The sequence below is a fragment of the Rattus norvegicus genome, chromosome 10 (genome assembly GCF_036323735.1).
Source record: "Rattus norvegicus strain BN/NHsdMcwi chromosome 10, GRCr8, whole genome shotgun sequence".
Taxonomy (NCBI): Eukaryota; Metazoa; Chordata; class Mammalia; order Rodentia; family Muridae; genus Rattus; species Rattus norvegicus.
Window position 1 is genome coordinate 60,195,420 of NC_086028.1, and position 18,092 is coordinate 60,213,511.

The 18,092-nt window shown below is 55.2% G+C and overlaps 1 protein-coding gene across 4 annotated transcripts; it reads left to right on the forward strand.

The window, feature by feature from the left end:
* The first annotated feature begins 2,234 nt into the window (after positions 1–2,234).
* Positions 2,235–17,802, forward strand: Mnt (MAX network transcriptional repressor). 4 transcript variants are annotated; one of them, NM_001105807.2, is made up of 6 exons: positions 2,540–3,016; positions 8,178–8,763; positions 9,228–9,269; positions 9,407–9,518; positions 14,240–14,432; positions 14,634–17,790. In NM_001105807.2, the coding sequence occupies exons 1-6, from the start codon at positions 2,944–2,946 to the stop codon at positions 15,398–15,400; spliced, it is 1,773 nt and encodes a 590-aa protein (NP_001099277.2). In that variant the 5' UTR covers positions 2,540–2,943; the 3' UTR covers positions 15,401–17,790. The 4 variants fall into 4 exon arrangements, with proteins under 4 accessions (XP_038941434.1, NP_001099277.2, XP_038941435.1 ...); XM_039085506.2 differs by lacking the exon at positions 9,228–9,269 and having other exon boundaries at positions 2,235–3,016; positions 14,634–17,802; XM_039085507.2 differs by lacking the exons at positions 2,540–3,016; positions 8,178–8,763; positions 9,228–9,269; positions 9,407–9,518 and adding exons at positions 10,293–11,167; positions 12,003–12,145 and having other exon boundaries at positions 14,634–17,802.
* Positions 17,803–18,092: the final 290 nt, after the last annotated feature.

Consider the following 18,092-nt stretch of genomic DNA (forward strand, 5'->3'; position numbering starts at 1 on the left):
CTAGAACATGTTAAAACAGCCCTCCCATTCATTTCTCTCTTCTGTGCCTCCGTATAGGTGTCTCACCTTCCCACTGACCCCTCCTGAACCTCCAGAAATCTTACTTAGTGAACGAGAAGTTGCGGTGGCCATTTTAGGCTCCTGAAAGCAATAACAGGCCTTGCAAACCCTTTCTAAATCCTTGGTTTTGCCTGACATCTCCTGACTGCTGTCCCCATGTGACCTAAATAAACATGATCATGTGAAGCCTGTAAGGCTGTTTGTTTTAAATAGCAAGCATCTCCACTAAGCTCTGAAGCAGATGGGGTATTGGGGGCAAGGGAAAGGCCAGCATTCAAGTCTGCACTCACCCCACTTTCACTTCCTCCCCCCAGAGAAGGGAGGTGCTTTCAAAATACTGCTCCAAGAAGTAATTTCTTTTTTGTCACAGAACTGGCCCCTCACAAGAATAGAAGCACCTAGGTTTGTTATGAGTGCTGTGGGCCACTTGAGGAAGACAGGGCAAGCTGGACAGTCTGAGTGAATGGTGCTGACTTCCATGCAAAGAACATTGGAAGCTCCACCTCCAGCTCCTCTATCATCTCCATGTTCTGTAGTATGTGTAGGTCAGGTCCAATAGCACCCAAAGCGGGTAGACACCAGGAAGGAAAGTCAGCCTGTGCCCCTGTAGGCTTTGGAAAAGGCTGCTTAGCCTGTAGACAACTGGGCTCACAGGGTCTCCTTTGCTTTGGCTTTATAGTGACACTGGTCATTTGCATAAGAGTTATTCATGCTCAGCTCCACATGTTAACAGTTCAATACATCAAGATCAAAGACTCCGTTGAGCTGTGCAGGATAGACCTCTAGGGGAAGAGAGACCACCACCCTCTTTGTTCTGCGCTTCTGGCTGCTCTAGCAGCTCCTGAAAGTAGGCACATAATGTTGTGTAGGTTGGATTGCCAGGGTGGCCTGCTCTAACGCCTGGCGGATTGCTTCCCGGTGCTGTGTGGTGGAGCCCAAGATCCTGAAAGCACTGCCATGTCTCCACTTTCTTTGCATTGGCTACCAAGGAGGTTGACGCATTAACAGGTAAACTGCCTATTCCTAGCACTGAGACAGTAACTCGGTCGACTCTATTGTGCTCATGATATTTTAGTGCTTTCAATGCTAATTGTACGAATGGAGATTGTATGGCTTCCACCAAAGTAGCCATACAGTGTGGTTGGGTTTCAGATATAGGACATTTCTGTTGTCCTAATCAAGAATATGTGAGTGCTCAGACCCTTCCTGCATTGCAGTTTGATAGTCCTTCACTTTTGTGAGGACGGAGGTGGTAAGAGACAGACGGTTGGTTGAGAGAGGTCTGACCAGATTTCGATGGAACAAGGAGCAGTTGAAGTAGTCCCTTCACTTGGGCCTCAGTTTTCTTACCTGCAAAGTTCAATGATTTGGGCAAGCTGACTTCAAAGATCTTTTTGATTGTACCCAAGGAAGGTCCTCTAAACCTTGGAGTCAGGATAAAGGCTGACTGGCGAGCTTAGGAGAGAGCGCGGTTCCAGCCCAACCTAGTGAGCGACCCCGCCCCGCGCCCAGCAGGCAGCCAGGGTAGCGCACAGCTTCCGCCCTCCACGTTGTTGTTCCTGATTTAGGCCACGCCTCCTTGGCCTGGGTTTCAGATGCTTCGCTCTTTGACTACTGGGGCCGGGGCCCAACAACGAGGTGGCCTCTGGAGTGGCACACTTTTTGTCTCCACCCATATCAAAACTGGTGGACAAAGAATTTAGAAGAAGGAAGACCTGGTTTTGAATGGGAGGGTGATGTAAAGCAGGGGATGGGCCTCAGCACGACTGCGGAATTCCCCCTGTAGGTGTCTCACCTTACCGTCACCCGGTGGCCCTATCCGCACCCGCTAATACGACCCTGAAGACACTGGCCCTTTAAACCCAAGGCTGGCGGCGCGGGGTGTCCATGTGGAGCTGCTCCATGCCGTGTTGTCCTGCCCACCCATTGGCGGGCGGCCTGGTGATGTAGCCTAATAGGATGCGAACGCACTGCGGGGGGAGGAACAGAGACAAAATCCGGAACGGGATCAGCTCTCCGGTCCCTCTGTCAGGACTCTAGCAGTCCGCTGTCAGCTCCGCCCAGGGGCGGATCCCGGGTGTAATTGCGACAGACCGGACGGCTGCAGGATTTAGGTCGTGTCTATGTGGGGTGTAGAGACCTGGAGGTTAGAATGTAGGTCTCCCTGACCTGTGTCACCACGTCTCAGCTAACCAAAGCCTTGGGCTTCCCATTCTTTCTGCAGGGCAGATCCCGCCGTGAATGCCCCAAGCACGCAACCCCTGTTTAACTTGTGGCTGGCCACGGAGAGGAGGGGCAAATAGGGAGAGCGGAAACAGCGCGGAAGCCTGGTTCCATCTCTCACCCCCACCCAAGCCACGTGTGCGCGCGCGATGGGCGGGGCTATCCTTGGCGCGACCCCGCCCTCAGTGAGACGCCGCGGCCCTGCGGGCGGGGGCTCCGGTCCGGGCTTTGGCTGCGGCCCCGGTGTAGTAGCGGGGGCGGCGGCCGGGGGCAGCGCGGCTCCTTCCCTTGTTGTGTGTGTCGGTGCCTCCTCGCCATCTTGTTGCAAAGCCCTTTCTTGTCGGCGGGACTCCGGGGGCCGCGGGGCGGGAGGCATCGGAAGAGAGGAAGAGGAAGAAGGAAGGAAGAAGGCAGTGCGCCTTTTTTATTTTTTGCATCAAAATTTTTTTTAATTTGCAAATTTTTATTTTGCAAATATTTTGGAGACATTGATTTTTCTCCCCGTGCTCCCCCGTTCTTTCCTGAGGAGTGCGCTGCTCCGCCCAGCCCTGTCGCCCCCCGGAGGTGATCCCTCCCTCCTGCCGGCCCGCCAGCCTGACCTGTGCTTGGCTCGCGGGCCGCAGCCTTGGCCCCGGCGCGCCCCCGGCTGCTCTCGGCGCGATGAGCATAGAGACGCTACTGGAGGCGGCCCGCTTCCTGGAATGGCAAGCGCAGCAACAACAGAGAGCACGTGGTGAGCGGCCCGGTTGGGCCCCTGGGGCACTGGGCAAAAGGGGAGGCCAGTGACCCCGATCCCCGAATTCACTGGAAATCCCAGGCAGGCCCCTTTATGGTGCGACCTAAAAAGCCGGGCACAGACTCCCCACAAGAGCTGCCATCCGGGAGGAGTGATGCGAACGTTGAAAATAATTAATGAATTCATTAACATGCAAAGAGGGACCCAGTTTCTGCGGGTACCACCCTAGCTGCCTGGCACCCCGTACACCTTCAGTGGGGGGCCCCTTAGTTGTGGGCGGGCGGCGCCCTCGCTACCATTGAGAATGTGTGAACCGGGGGATGGGGAGAGGGATGTTGATGTGTGGGGGTGGCAGACCCGCGTGTGCTTGCGTGTGTGCAGCAAGATGATGTGTGATGGGAGCCGAGAAAGAGCGGATGAACGGACGTGTACACGGGTGTTTGTACAGCACACGAGTGGGCGTGTGCGTAACTGGGTGGGGGTGGGGAATACTCTACGCGGATCCGCTCTTCGGATTCCCTGGCCCGGGCTAGAGGGTGCGGGGAGCGCTCCCGGCAGATCTACGCGCTGCTTGGGGCGGAGGCGGCCTTTGCAGAATGAAATGACATCGCGTGTCTTATGATCCTGGCCAGCCCCGCCTGACCCCGCCTCCCAGAGCTGGGCTGGGTCGCACGTCTAAGGTTTGGCTGAGAGCTGCGCTGATTGGGTGCATGTGAGTGTCCCGCGGGTCGCTGGGGCAGCCCTAGGCCCCCCTGCCTTGCCCTGCTTTAGCCGGTGTGGAATGTGGCGTGTCTGCGCGTTTCAAACCCGCTCTTGGCTGGAATGTTGCGTGTGCCTGCGTCCCAAGCCCGTTGGTTACCCAGAGTGGTGATGTAAGCAGGCTCCGCCCCCGACCACGTGCACGGGGGACACTCCCGCTGGGGACTGTGAGGCCCGGCCCCTCCTCACCTCCTCGCGGTTGCCCGGGGGCGGGGCCTGGGCGGGGCTGGCGAGGGGCCTTGAGTCGGGTTGGCCTCTAGCTCTGGTTGCTGGCCATCTCCCAGGGAGAGCCTTTGCCCTGGGTAGGAGGAGCTATATTCGCCTCTGCTCTTGCTGAAGCCTCCTGTTTTTGATCCTGTAGCGAGGGAAATCCTCAGAATCTCAGAGTGACATCTCCAAGTAACATCTAACTGACCCACTAACGGTGTTCCTAGGCCCTTCTGGCAACACCCCGGCCACATTGGAATAAGCTCGCATAAAAAGGGCCAACTTTGGCGCGCTCTCATAGAGGCTAAAAGAGGGTTTATGAGACTGTCACTCATCAGCTTTGGCGGTGGTCTCTGGCCTTAGAGTGCCTCTGAAATAGGGAACGAAGAGGTCCAAGCGTCCGCTTTCCAGACGCTTGTGAGGGCCTCAGTTCTGAAAGTGTGTGTGCAGCTCCTAGGGATTCCTGGTTCCCCTGCCCCCTCAGAACCCTTCAGTCGGTAGTGCTGTGGTGTTCTTCGCCCTCTTTCCCTTTCTTTCTGCCTATTGTTGCTTCAATGATGAGTCATGCAGGAGGTAGTAGTGTGTGTTTGTGTGCGCGCGCGCGTGCGTGTGTGTGTGTGTGTGTGTGTGTGTGTGTGTGCCTGTGCCTGTGTGCGCGTTGTGTGCCCGCGCACAAAGCGCGCGCCTGCAGCTAGTTTCCACGGTGGGGCGGGAGGAGTGGTAGCCCGCAAGGGGCGGAGGAGCTGCAGGATCGCAGGCCTAGTCAAACAGACTAGCCACTCAAGGTCAGGAGTCACTGGAGATTTGCAAGACCCAAGTGCTTAGGTTTTTGTAGAAGGGATGGTTGGGGTATCTGTCCATATGCCTCTCCCCTTTGTGTTTGAGTCCAGAGCAGGGTCAAGCAATGAACAGTGCTAGTGCTGGTGGTTAACCAGAATGGCTGGTATCCCCATTTCAGTGGCGGATGTGGGGACGGGGAGAATTGAAGAGTTTGAGAGAACGAGTTACCTGCTGCTATCCTCAACACAATGCAGTTCAGGAGTACCAATTATATCCCCATTATGTAACCAGGCAGTCGAGAGGTGAACAGGATTGACCCTACTGTTGCCTCTGGGGAACTATTTCACATTAACCTTCCTAGCCATATAGAGAAAGGGAGAAGACAAGACCCCCTAGTGCCAAGCCTTCACCCTTGCCTTGAGCCCAGGTAGAGTGGGCTGGTGGATGCAGCTCTGCAAAGGAACCTGGGAAAAGTGCCTTAAGAAATGACACAGCCCTTTCCCAAGTATTGAGTGCCGGGGAGAAGCACAGTTCAGCTCCCAGGTCCCAGCTGGTCGGTGTTGGATCAGAGTCGTAGAGGATAGGCAGGAACTGGATCTACTCCCAAGGGTTCAAAACCAGATGTGGTTCCCACGTTAAAAACCCTCACAGGTGGGCTGGAGAGATGGCTCAGCGGTTAAGAGCGCTGACTGCTCTTCCTGAGGTCCTGAGTTCAATTCCCAGCAACCACATGGTGGCTCACAGCCATCTGTAATGGGATCCGATGCCCTCTTCTGCTGTGTCTGAAGACAGCTACAGTGTATTCATATACATTAAAAAAAAAAAAAAAACCTCCACAAGTGATACCAGCTTGCTGACCAGAACTGTTCATGCTCTGAGGTATTTACTTCAGATAACTCTGAGCAGGATTCTCTTGTCCTCTCCATTCCCACCTACAAGGTCAAGCCTGTGGACCAGTTTGCTCACACGATGAACCCGAGGGTGTGATACACATTTAACAAGGGGGAGAGAGAAGAGAGGGAAGGACAAAGACTCTGCTAGTGCCCAGAGGAGGCCTGAGCCTGGGCTTTGCCAGCATTTGTGGAGATGACTTGAATTGTCCTCGTCTTCTTTGTTTGGAGGGAGCTTGCTGTTGTGTGCAGAAGTACCTGGTATCTGTCCTGCTCTGGGCCTGCCAGTTTTCAGGGAGAATTCCTGTACACAGAAGGCTACAGTAGTTTAGAAAGGTTGCAGGCAACACGAGTCTGGTGCTCTCTCCTCCCCTCCCCAACCCAGGTGGTCTTGCTGACTTCACTGGGGTTTAAGTCTGGAGGAGGTGTGAGTTTGCGTGTATGAGAATGAGTGTAGTACACCCATGGGCTGGAGCATTCTTTAGAACGACCTAAACACAGATTATACCTACAGGAGGCCCCAGCACCACCACTGTGCTTGGCCCTCCAGTGCATGCAGAGGACCCTGTGGGTGGGAAATGAGGCAGAGATATGGGCAGGAGCAGGAAAGAGTGGTGGACTGGTGCAGTCGTACAGTGGCCTCTGCTGTCCAGTGAGGGTTGACAATGCTGGACCAGATGTGGTAGAGCCTCACTTAGTGAGTTCTTCCTAGTGTCTGGGAAGCCTGTCTACTTGGTGGCTCTGAAGAGGTGGGAGGAGAGGGGGGTGCTGTTTCCTAGGGGAGCTTTAAAGTCCAGGCTTTGCTTCCAGTCCAGTACCTGGCCCATGGTCCCTCTGCCTGTGGTAAACTAAACCCTTGTTCCGGGCCAGTGAGATGGCTGTGCTAGTGACCACTCTCAGAGAAAGCCCGACTGCCTGTGCTCCATCCCAGAAACCCATGGTGGGAGAACTCCTGGAAGTGGTCCTCTGGCCCATGTGCTAACACAGAAAATGTAATTAAAGGAGCTGCGTTAGGCCCTGAGTTGGGAGGTGTTTCAGGCCCAGCTGGAGAAGGGTTCTGAAGTTGGAATTCAACAGGCTTCTTTGCTACTGTGGTTTGTGGGAAGCTGGAGCAGGGGCTGGTTTTCTCAGGGGCTGTAACCTAAGTTAGTGCTGACAGGGGGAGCAAGGCCCCCTCATTGGAGCAAGCATGCCCTCCCCTTCCTGAAGGGCAGGAGAGATGGGAAGAGACCAACCATGGCAGCCCTAAACTCTCCCTGCTGGAAATCAGTTTATGATGCCGTCCAAATATTTCCCCTCCACTTCCTCCTCAGCTCCTTCCTTGTCTTGGGCTGGGGATGGGCCTGCTTCTCTCAAAGCTTTCAGTGCCCACGAGCATGGAGTCTTGAAGCTGAGAAGACATGAGGGGGGAAATGCCCCTCCTTCCTACAGAGGACATAGACACAGCCCCACATCACATGACCTTTTGGGGTGTGTCCACCCTTTGTGTCAACAGTTTTGAACACCACAGGCTAGAAAAGCCAGGGCTCCTTGGCCTGGGGAGTGGTGATCCAGCCCTGTTGAAAAGCCATAGCCAGTGAACCTAATGATGGGGCCTAAGAGAAGGCCCTTTCCTGGGTGGGGCCCAGCCCCGTTTGCAGCTAGCTCTTGAGTAGGTCATGATCACAAAAGTTACCTGAGTCCAGTGGCTCTGCCTGTACCTAACTACTCTTCCTTTCTGCCTGCCTCCTACCTTTCTAATTTGTGCCGTGCCTGCTGTACAAGGTACTGCAGATGGTACTTACTGTATAAGGGATACAGACAGCAGACAAGACTAGAGAAATGGCTCGTGACAGTTTGGAAGAAGAAACAACTGTGTTCATTGCTCTCTGGGGAAATTTGAGGCCTTGGAATTAGCCTGGGAGTCCAGGGTCCTTTTCTCATGAAGTAATGTCATGTGTTTGCCCAGTAACCTGGGGTTGTGGATGTGAGGGGACACCTAGTGAGCTTACAAGTACAGGGCATCCAGCTGGGGGTCAGACTGGCTATGTCTGACACAGTTTGTCCCTCTGCTCACTGTGAAACAAAGGTGCTGCCTGCTCACGAACAGGTGCTTGGTAAATTCTGTGGAAGGTCTTTCCATACTCCGATGGTGATCTGGCCTAAGACTTCACTTGTCCATGTGCACACTTAGCTCTGTGTCCCTCTAGATACTCCTGCTGGTCATCTGTCTCGCTCATCCAGCTCTGGGTTGCCAGGCCCATAGCATCTCATCCTGCTCACCTTCTCGTGAAACTGAATTCCCCAAACCCAGCCTGCTACTCCCTGCAACCCATCCTTTTTGTCTCCCACTTCTTGCCCCAGGATGTTGAGTTCCCCAGTGGTAGGGACCAGTGCTACCTTGGCTGGGCATGCTTGACTATGTCTGGGTGTCAGGCTAGGCAGAATGTCGCTGAGCCCTGTCTGGGACAAAGTTAAGGTTGGAGGATAGGGGTCCAGGCTTGTGAGCTCTATTCAGACCCTTGTGTGTTCTCTTCATTTAGAGGAGCAGGAGCGCCTTCGTCTGGAGCGGGAACGTGAGAGAGAGCAGGAGCAGAAGAGGGCAAGTAACCTGGCAAGGTTGGCCCATGCCCTGCCTGTGGAGGAACCCCGAGTCGAGGCTCCACCACTACCTTTGTCTCCACCGGCACCACCGCCTGCACCACCACCACCACTTGCCACCCCTGCTCCACTGACTGTCATTCCTATTCCTGTAGTGACCAATTCCCCACAGTCCCTACCCCCGCCTCCACCTCTGCCCCCCGCAGCCCAGCCTCTTCCCTTGGCACCTCGTCAGCCAGCCCTGGTCAGCACCCCTGGACTCAGCATTAAGGAGCCAGTCCCCCTGCCCACCAGACCACAGGTGCCCACCCCTGCTCCCTTACTGCCTGATTCGAAGACCACAGTAGCCCCCACTGGCAGTCCCAAGCCTTTGCAGCCCCTCCCTACGCCCATCCTAACCATTGCACCACACCCTGGAGTCCAGCCTCAGCTGGCTCCCCAGCAACCACCCCCGCCCACACTTGGAACCCTGAAGTTGGCACCAGCCGAAGAAGCCAAATCCAGTGAACAAAAGAAGAGGCCTGGGGGGTGAGTGGGATGGCCCGGTGGGATGGGAGACAACTGTTAATCTTGGGCTGGGAATGCAAGGGAAGGTACCCTGACCAGCTAGCCCTTTTAGGAATGTCTCATGCCACTTAGAAGTACCTCTCATAGGAAACCACTATCCTGCTGCTCTTGGTCTCAGCTTTCCGTGTTGTCAGACCTCAGCAACACTGGAGATTTCGGGAGGCATTTCCAGACCTTTGCAGAAAGATTCAGAACCCCCACACGATCCCTTGTGTCTCTGAGTTGGACCAGTGGGATGGAGGGTTCCAGAGGCAATAAGTTACGAGCATAGATGTACAGGGTTGGATGGGCTCAACACAGGGCCAGCACTTTCTAATTTATAGAAAATGTTAAGGACACCTGGTTAGTGGTGGTATGGGTGATGTGGGTCCGGAAGGCTTGATTTGGGCCTTCCTCCCTGAGCCTCCTATCTGTCTGGGTTTCAGGATCGGAACCAGAGAAGTCCACAACAAATTGGAGAAGAACAGGTGTGTGCGCGCGCACTTACAAGTGTGACTCTGGGCCTGTCCCTCCTGGTTCCCCAAAGCTTCCATTGGGTTTGTCCTTTCCTCCAGCTCCTGTGTACTCAGGCGTTGGCTGACCAGTGTTAACCCCCTTTCCCCAGGAGGGCCCATCTGAAGGAATGTTTTGAGACTCTGAAGCGCAACATCCCCAACGTGGACGACAAAAAGACTTCAAATCTGAGCGTGCTGCGGACGGCGCTGCGGTACATCCAGGTATGGGGAAGGGAGGCAGTGCTGGGCGGTGCCTTGACGGCCACAGCGCCAGCTTCCTCCTGCTAGGGGCAGGTTCCCCCGCCCGTCTCCACGCGGGCGCTAAGCACATGGCCTGGCTGACGTCAGCGGGGCTCCCACCCCGGGAGGGGGCGGGCAGGAGGGCGCCTGCGCGAGAGGGCGGCGGCGCTGCACTCTTCAGCCTTCCCCTCCCCCACGCACCATGTCTTCTCAGCCCGCGGCTGGCGAGGGGACGAAGCGAGTCCAGCACCTTGCTGTCCGCAGTACCCGGGCGAGACCGGGACTCGGGCCAAGAGGGGCTACTGGGGGGTGGGGGGAAATGAATCCAGAGGGACGGTGTGTTTGCTGTTCACCTGGCAGTGCTCAGGATTACTGTCGGGTGGGGCACGGGGAGCCAGAGTGACAGCGCGAAGCCACTGAGCCTTAACTATTTCCATTCCGCGAATGCTGAGAAGGGGTCCCCTCTGGCTGTGTCTCCTCTCTTCTTGGACACTGGCTGCCCTCTCTGCTGCAGTGCGAAGTTACTGTCGCCCTGGAAACCGCGTAGGGTTCCGCGTGCCCGGGAGGCGGTGGGGGATGGGCGCGGCCAGGCTTGGCGGCGCCGGAGACCAAACCGTTGGGGAATGGGAGGGACCAAGCGTTCCCGGCCGCGCGCGGGGGCAGGGCAAACATCGGGGTTTCCGTCCGCCCACTCGGGATGCTCGCGGCTGCATCAGAGCTTCCGTGGGAGGGGTGCCCGCACTCCAGGGGGGTTCGGCCGCTAGGTCACAACCTGGAGGTAACCGGACCCAGGGCTTGAGTCCCCAGGCCACTCCTCCGAGCCACCAGCGGACGCACGCCTTTCCGCCCGCCTCCCGGCGCTTCCCGGCAGCTAGGGGCGGGGCCAGCTGCCCGCGATGACGCTGCGGACCAGTCCGCGTGGGTGCGCGCGTGCTCTGAAGGGGCGGGGCCTCGCTTGCGGGCCGAGGGGCCCGGACAGAGGCTGTGCAATGTCTTGTAGCTTATTTCCGTGATGATTTTACTGACTTTAGGCTTGGGCGTGATTCACTTGTTTTTAACCAATGTAACCTCTTAGCAGACCTCTGCGGTTATGCTGCGACATTTTCTTTGAATATTAGTTTTCTCATTTGATGATGCAAAGTAGAATAGATAATACTGTAGAGATGGTGGCAGAACTGAAGTTTATGCAAAAATTTTGCAGTCTTTAAACAATAGAAATTGCAACTGCGAAGTAGGAGCTGGAGCAAGTCAAGTGCCTTTTTATAGATGTGTACTTGGGGAAAAGGAGCCTTGCATAATGTGTGGATTTGAAAATAGCTCAGAAACAGCCAAAGGAAGTTCCCTAGGATCAGGCCTGATCTGACGAGGAAGTGGGAGGGGCCCCAGCCTGTCGCTGAGAATGCTTGCTTGGTCATAGAAGTAGAAACAAGTCACAAGATTCTGGAGCTCCTCCTTGGCACCCACTCATTTATTTCGTTAAATATTTTTAGTCTTGCTCTGGGTTTACTTCTGAAGACCAGAGACCAAAGAAAAAGGGATGAGATGCGTCCTTGCAGCAGATCCTAACTGAACATTTGAGGACTGCCTTGAGGAGTGATGGGTTCTTTGGAACATTTGCAGGATATATCCAGGTGAACAAGGCAAAGTGGAGGACAGCGTGGTTGTTTCTTCAGCAGGAGGGAGAGAGATGATGGGATGCTTTGTCTTGCATAGAGGCAGCAGGCATTACATGAGGTAAAAGTTGGTCCTGGAGAGAACAGTGGCACCCTGAGGACCTAGGACCTTGGTAGTGAGTCCGTCTAAAGGAGAAAGGTTATAGCAATGCCTGTGGTGGCACTAGCAAGGCCTATGGTGGTCTGAAGGGAGACTCAGGTGATCTGAGGTCCAGGCCAGCTAGACTTACATAGTAATAAGACCTTGTCTTTTAAGGGAAGGGGGTGTTGTAGGAGGGGGTTGAGGTCCCAGGTGGCCTCCAGAGTTGTGTGGAGGTAGTAAAGGACTTAAGAAAGCCACACTTGGAATCCCAGGAGGACAAGTAGCATAGCCCCAGCCTGCTGTGTATATAAGGCGAGCGCTTTTGCTGCTCGAGGTCCCCGTATCAGCAATGAGGTGGTCCTGCAATAAAGGCTGTTGAGAAGAATCAAAAAAAAAAAAAAAAAAAAAAAAAGAAAGCTACACTTGGAGTGGATAGGGACAAGAGAAAGGGACATGTATCTAGATTGATACCTAAAATAAGTGGGTTTAAAACAAAGCCTCTTAGGCAGGAAGTGTTGGCTTAGAAGAGTCCTTGCCCAACATTCCTGAGGCTGTGCACCTAGTTTCCAGGGCCACAAGGCAAACACAAGTGAAACAGTACGGACTAACCTTTGACTCTGGGGAAACTGCAGGGGTCTTTAGGCCCGCGGGCTGACCTCTGGAAAAGGGGTTTTGGCCCCTGACACTTTGTCTCCCTGACCCAAAATATAGCCCTCCTTGCAAGCAGTGGATAGAGTTCAGGATGGCACTTCCAACCAGGAGCCTCAAGGTGCAAGTGAGGACTGAGTCACCAAGGGCCTGTGGTTGATGTGGCCTCCTCTGATGTCATGTGCAACCCTCAGGGACAGAGCCAGGTGAGAGGACACACAGGTGCCATGTGTGATTTCGTGTGTAGGGTGAAGAGAGGGTCTTTCCTGCTGATTCTAGGAGAAACGTGGAGAGAAGCAGATTAAACTTAGGCCAGTAGAGGGGGACCGTGGTGTGGAACTAGCGCTAGGCTCGTCGAGGCCAGCGTGCCAGCTCTGGGCCTTGTGTTGTGGGCATTGACAGTTTGAAGCTTTTGCTCAAACTGGAATGTCCAAAGCTTGGGGTGACTGGAGGAATGTGGGTAAGTAGGATCTAGGGCTGCAGGGGTTGGATGCTTTGCTGTGTCTGTCAGGAGAAGCTGTTGAACTGCTAAGGTGTAGAAGCAGGGGACACTGAGTACTGGGCTCCCATCTTACCTAGTAACAGGGTGACAGACTCCCAGATCCTCTGGTGCCTGAGTAAGCACACCGCTGGCCACTGGTAGGATTGGGGTATAAACTGACTGGGGAAGTACCCTTATAATTTCTCACAGGTTGGACAGGGGCCATGTGTGATGAAACACTCCATGGTTGTATGAGCCAGGGCTAATGAAGACCCATCACAGACTCCTGTTTAGTCTCAGATAATCTCACAGTAGGAACGCTGGGGAAGACGGAGGCAGGAGAGTATGTGATTGGGACTCCAGGGACTGGTTGGTGAGGTGGCTCAGAGGGTAAAGCAGCTAAGTGTCAGCTGTGGCCTACACTGCAGAAGTTGAGCAAAACTTAGAAGTCGTTCTGTGCCTTGCGCTGTAGCACGTGTCTCCTTGCCCTGTAAGCCAGTCGGTGTCGTTGAGAGAGGGAGAGACTAGACAGACCAGCTCCGCACAGGGATAATGGCAGGGGCTCCATGTGTGAACAGCAAGGCAGACAAGGTTCAGAGACAAGCTGGTACATGGAGTGCCCATGGTCTCTGCACTTGGAGGTGACCCCATGCTTTAGAAGGTAGACATTTACAAGCCAGTTGAGAAGCGGCCTCTGGACACAAAGGGTGAGAGGGTCTACCTTGACTTATGGATATAGGATTGACGTACCTAGGCTGTAGTGTCCGCCCTGGAGGCCATGGAAGAAACACTGGGCAGCTGAACACTGGCACATGAGCTGGCCTTTAGAACAGTGACCTAGTGAGGGGTTTGACTAGGGTGGGGTGGAGTCTAGAAGAGGCATTGTGGGTAAGGAAGACCCTCCTGTGTTCTGAGGGGGGCAGGGATATTTGTGGTGAGGACAGTGGTCTAGACTTCGAGGTGAGAAGTCTCGGGTGTGAAGTCAGAATCGGAGTGCTAGAGAGCTTCCCAAGATCCTTTGTTGTTGGGCAGTGGGGCACACCACAGAGTTTTCAACATCCTGTGAGGTCTGGAGGGTTGTAGGTAGGGTCCTGAGAGGGGAGTAAGCCAAATTACAGGCTAGAGAGGAAGCACGGGGGCTAAGGTGCAGATGAACTCGGGGCAGAATGGAGCCAGTGTTGCTGCCAAGACAAGTCTGTGATGGAGACCGCACCGTCACAGTCTAGCAAGTAACCCTCCAAGGACAGAGGCAGCAAGCAGACATGTGAGTGGTAGAGAGGAGGAGCGCAGGCCTTGTGGAGTGGGTACTAAGAAGAGTCACTGTGGCTTTAGCGATCGAATGAGGTGAGGAGTTATAGAGACTGAGGTCCCTGGGGAGCCAGTTGAGGCAGTGTGGGGAAGGGCCCCAGACTCCGATGTGTGCTATCCTTTAATGGTGCCTGCTCAGGGAACCATAGTGACTTAGATGCTGGCCCTCACTGAGCAGAGTGATGGAATAGGAGGCAGTTGGTCTGATCACTGCAGATTGTCCAGAGCAATGGTTCTCAACTTGTGGGTCTTGATTCCTTTGGGGGTCGTATATCAAGATGTCCTGCATGTTAGATATTTACATACAGTTTATAACAGTAGCAAAATTACAGTTACGAAGTGGCAGTGAAGTTGTTTTACAGTTGGGGGGGTTACCACAGCATGTGGGACCATATTAGATGGTTTGTAACCTTAGGAAAGTTGAGAACCACCACTGGTCTAGAGGTTTTGAGGGCCGCAGAGCCTGTGACCGTTGCTAAGGACACCCTGCTGTCACTTGCCCTGTTCCCAGTCCCTGAAGAGGAAGGAGAAGGAGTATGAGCATGAGATGGAGCGGCTTGCACGGGAGAAGATTGCCACACAGCAGCGCCTGGCAGAGCTCAAGCATGAGCTGAGCCAGTGGATGGATGTGTTGGAGATTGACCGTGTGCTCCGGCAGACGGGCCAGCCTGAGGATGACCAGGCCTCCACCTCCACAGCCTCTGGTGAGCCTCATCCCCTGTGCTGTTCCTACCACTCTCAGATGCTGTCTTTGGCTTCTCTAAATAGGTTCTTCCCTGCTAGAAAAGAGGCCGCCTGCCCTACCTAGTTCCCTCGTGTTCCCAGACTCCCAAGTACCCCTGTGTCTCCAGCCACTTGTTTCCCGACCTCTCTTGACTTGGTCCCTGCCCTGTGCTCCCTGACAGAGGGCGAGGACAACGTTGACGAGGAGATGGAGGGAGACCGGGCAGGCCTGGGCCCACCTAAGCTGAACCATCGTCCCCAGCCGGAGCTGCTGAAAGCCGCCCTGCCAACCCCCAGCACCGCCCCTGCGCCTCTGCCTGCCCATCCGCACCCTCACCCCCACCCAGTGGCCCTGTCTCCTGCCCACCTCCCTGTGCAGCAGCAGCCACCACAGCAAAAGACCCCTCTGCCAGCCCCTCCTCCCCCACCTGCCACCCCAACCCAGACGCTAGTGCCAGCTCCAGCCCATCTGGTGGCCACGGCTGGGGGCGGCTCCACAGTCATCGCCCACACAGCCACGACCCATGCCTCAGTCATCCAGACTGTGAACCATGTTCTGCAGGGGCCGGGGGGCAAGCACATCGCCCACATCGCCCCCTCCGCCCCCAGCCCTGCTGTGCAGCTGGCACCCGCCACACCCCCCATCGGCCACATCACAGTGCACCCTGCCACCCTCAACCATGTGGCCCACCTCGGCTCCCAGCTGCCCTTGTACCCACAGCCGGTGGCCGTGAGCCAGCCCGTGGCAGTGAGCCACATTGCCCACACCCTTTCGCACCAGCAAGTAAATGGCACAGCAGGGCTGGGGCCCCCAGCCACTGTCATGGCAAAGCCAGCTGTGGGGGCCCAGGTGGTGCACCACCCCCAGCTGGTGGGCCAAACAGTGCTCAACCCTGTGACGATGGTCACCATGCCCTCCTTTCCGGTCAGCACACTCAAGCTGGCTTGAGGATGAGGCCATTTAGGCCCCCAGTGGGGGCAGGGAAGGGGACCTGACTGCCTCTTTTCCCACCCACCAGCTCCACACATTCCAGCCAGGCCCAGGCCCGCCCCACCCACATCACCCCCAGGCCTCCTTAGGGGAAGGGGGTGCGGAGACTCTGAGCCAGGGGAAGGGAGGGACCCCAGGGAGTTGGGTGCAGGCAGGAAACCATCCTGCTGCACTAGGACTTGGTAGACATGAGGATGCTATGGTGGACATTCCTGCCTACCCAGCCTGGTGCCGGTTCTGGTGCCATCCACCTCCCTGCTTTGTCCCCCCCCCCAGGAAGTCTGCACTGTGGCTTACGTTCTCTGGCTTCTCCTTCCCTGGCCTGCCTTCCTGTGCTGTTGCTGCTATTGCTCTGTCTGGTGAGGTGGCTAAGCTCCCTGGCCTCCCCTCCCCAGCCTCGGAGTCCTATGGGACCTCTGTATAGGAAACAGGGAGCCCCAGAAAGATGGGAAATGGGTAGGAGGGGCCCAGTTCTGAGCACAGGTGACAGATCTGGAGTCAGGCTAGGACAAGTGAATGCCTGGGCCTGGGGCACTCTGACCCACCTGTGGTCACTGATTGGTTACAGCAGAAACTGTTCAGAATGAGTCTCAACCAGTAAACAAAGTCCAGGCTGTTGTCAGGTTTCCCAAGCCTGCCTCTGCGCTGGGACTTCCCTAGCGCTTCCCCTGGCCCCCGGGGTTAGGTACTGCCTGAAGCTTGGGAGGCGTGGACCAGCAATGGCTCTAGGAACTAAGCCACACTGCTGAGGTATCAGTGAGCTGAAATCCCAGGGCTTTTCCCATCTCCCTTCTCAGTGGTGATTTCGAGACCCCTTCCTGGTGGGTGCTGCAGTGTCCATGGTGGAAAGGGCCTTTGCTGGGTGAAGACAAGGCTTAGCCTGTGTTTGGTTACGGTGAGGGTGCTGTGCTTAGGGGATGCTGTGTTTCCTGCCTCTGCTTTTGCAGACTGCTTTGGCTTCTCTCTTTAAGTGAATATTTATTACAAGTGGCCTTGTGTCAGACACTCAGTTACACGTGTGCACATTCAGCTCCTCACTGGACACTCACCAATGGCCTTTCAGTATGGGGCAGGAAGCAAGTGTCCCTAAGGTGTGAAGTTTGCACTGGGGGCTTAGGCAGTCGGGAGGCCAGAGGGGAAGGCTCAGGGTCCTTCAGATGACATTGTGAGCGGGCACTGAGGCCAGCGAAGGTCTTGAATACATTCTCCCTTAAAATAATGACTCCTCAGGTGCCTCAGAGCTCACAGGTCCTCCTGGCCCTGGAAACCCCCCAGGGCACTTTATTATTATTATTGTCTCCCCGGGGTAGGGAATGGTGGCTAGGCCCAGGTCTCTACTCCGGCGGCGCAGGAACCCCAGCGAGCTGGCTGCCTTCCTGTGGCCGCAGCCGGCCACCTCTACCCGCACTCTGACTCTGGGGGCCACCACTCTCTGCTCTGTGTTGTGACAAGGGGCAGAGTCTGGTGCTGGCTGGGTCAGACCACTTGTCCCATTTACCCTTCTCTCTGTCTGAGGCCAGTTCCAGAGTTCACACCATTGTGTTGGCCCCCAGGCCTGCACAGATACCTCATCATCCACCCAGCCCTCCCTCCCCCCAGCAGGGGTTCCTCCAGATCTAGTGCCGAATGACTATGTCCAGATTGGTGGTGATGGGTGTTGTTGCTGTTTTTGTTATTTGTGACTGCTGTGTGCCCAAGTGGGCAGCCACCTCCCAGCCCTTTCTTGGGCATCTCCCCTTTGAGAGCTGTTAGGACCACATCTGTCCTCACCCTGTGGGACCGCCTGGCCCTTCCCTTCCTATTCCTTCCAGCCTGGGACACACACACATACACATACACACACCTTACCTCTCATGCGTGTTTTACCTGTGCTGTTTGGAGTGGCTCACTGCCTGGGATCTTTACCTCGGGGAGGAAAGGGGAGAGTGGGTCCCTGGGGGCCAAAGAAGGGCAGGGGATGCCTGGAGGGCAGTTGGGTCACCATAGTCTCTCTCTCTAGGGACAGCTGCTTCCCCCACCCCAATCCCAGGGTCCCACTCCCAATCCCCAAAGAGGTGGCCCTTGTTTACAGTGAGGACTTGGTCACTGTGTCTCTGTTTCCTGAAATATGAATTGTAGCGACCCCAGACTGTAGAGATTTTTATGTGTTTGGGTACATCTGCTGTGTGGGAAAAAAAAAAAAACTACAAAAACCCTAATTTTGTACATATTGTATTTTTACTATTGAACTGTACTCTAGTGGCTGTTCATGCTCTGAGTTTAGGTATTGAGACATGAATACTATCCATGTAATAAGCACTTGCCTGGAATAAAATATAAAACTGAAATAAATCTGCACTGAAACCTGAGATGGAGTTCAACCTGCAGCAGCTGAGTCATTTTATTGCAAGAGGCGGAGCCACAGGGAAGCCACAAGAGGCCGGTGAAGGGTGAAGTTAGTGATGGTCTGAGTAATTAAACCCCGTAATAGGGCTCTGGGGCTGGCTCAGCCACCAGAGCATGTGCTCTTTAAAGGACACAGGCTGTGTCTCCAGCACCCAGGTCAAATAGCTAGCACCTGCCTGGGGCTCCAGTCCCTGGGACTCTGACTCCCTCTTGTGGCTTCGATGTGCATGTGATGCAGGCAAATGTAAATAAAATCATTTACAGC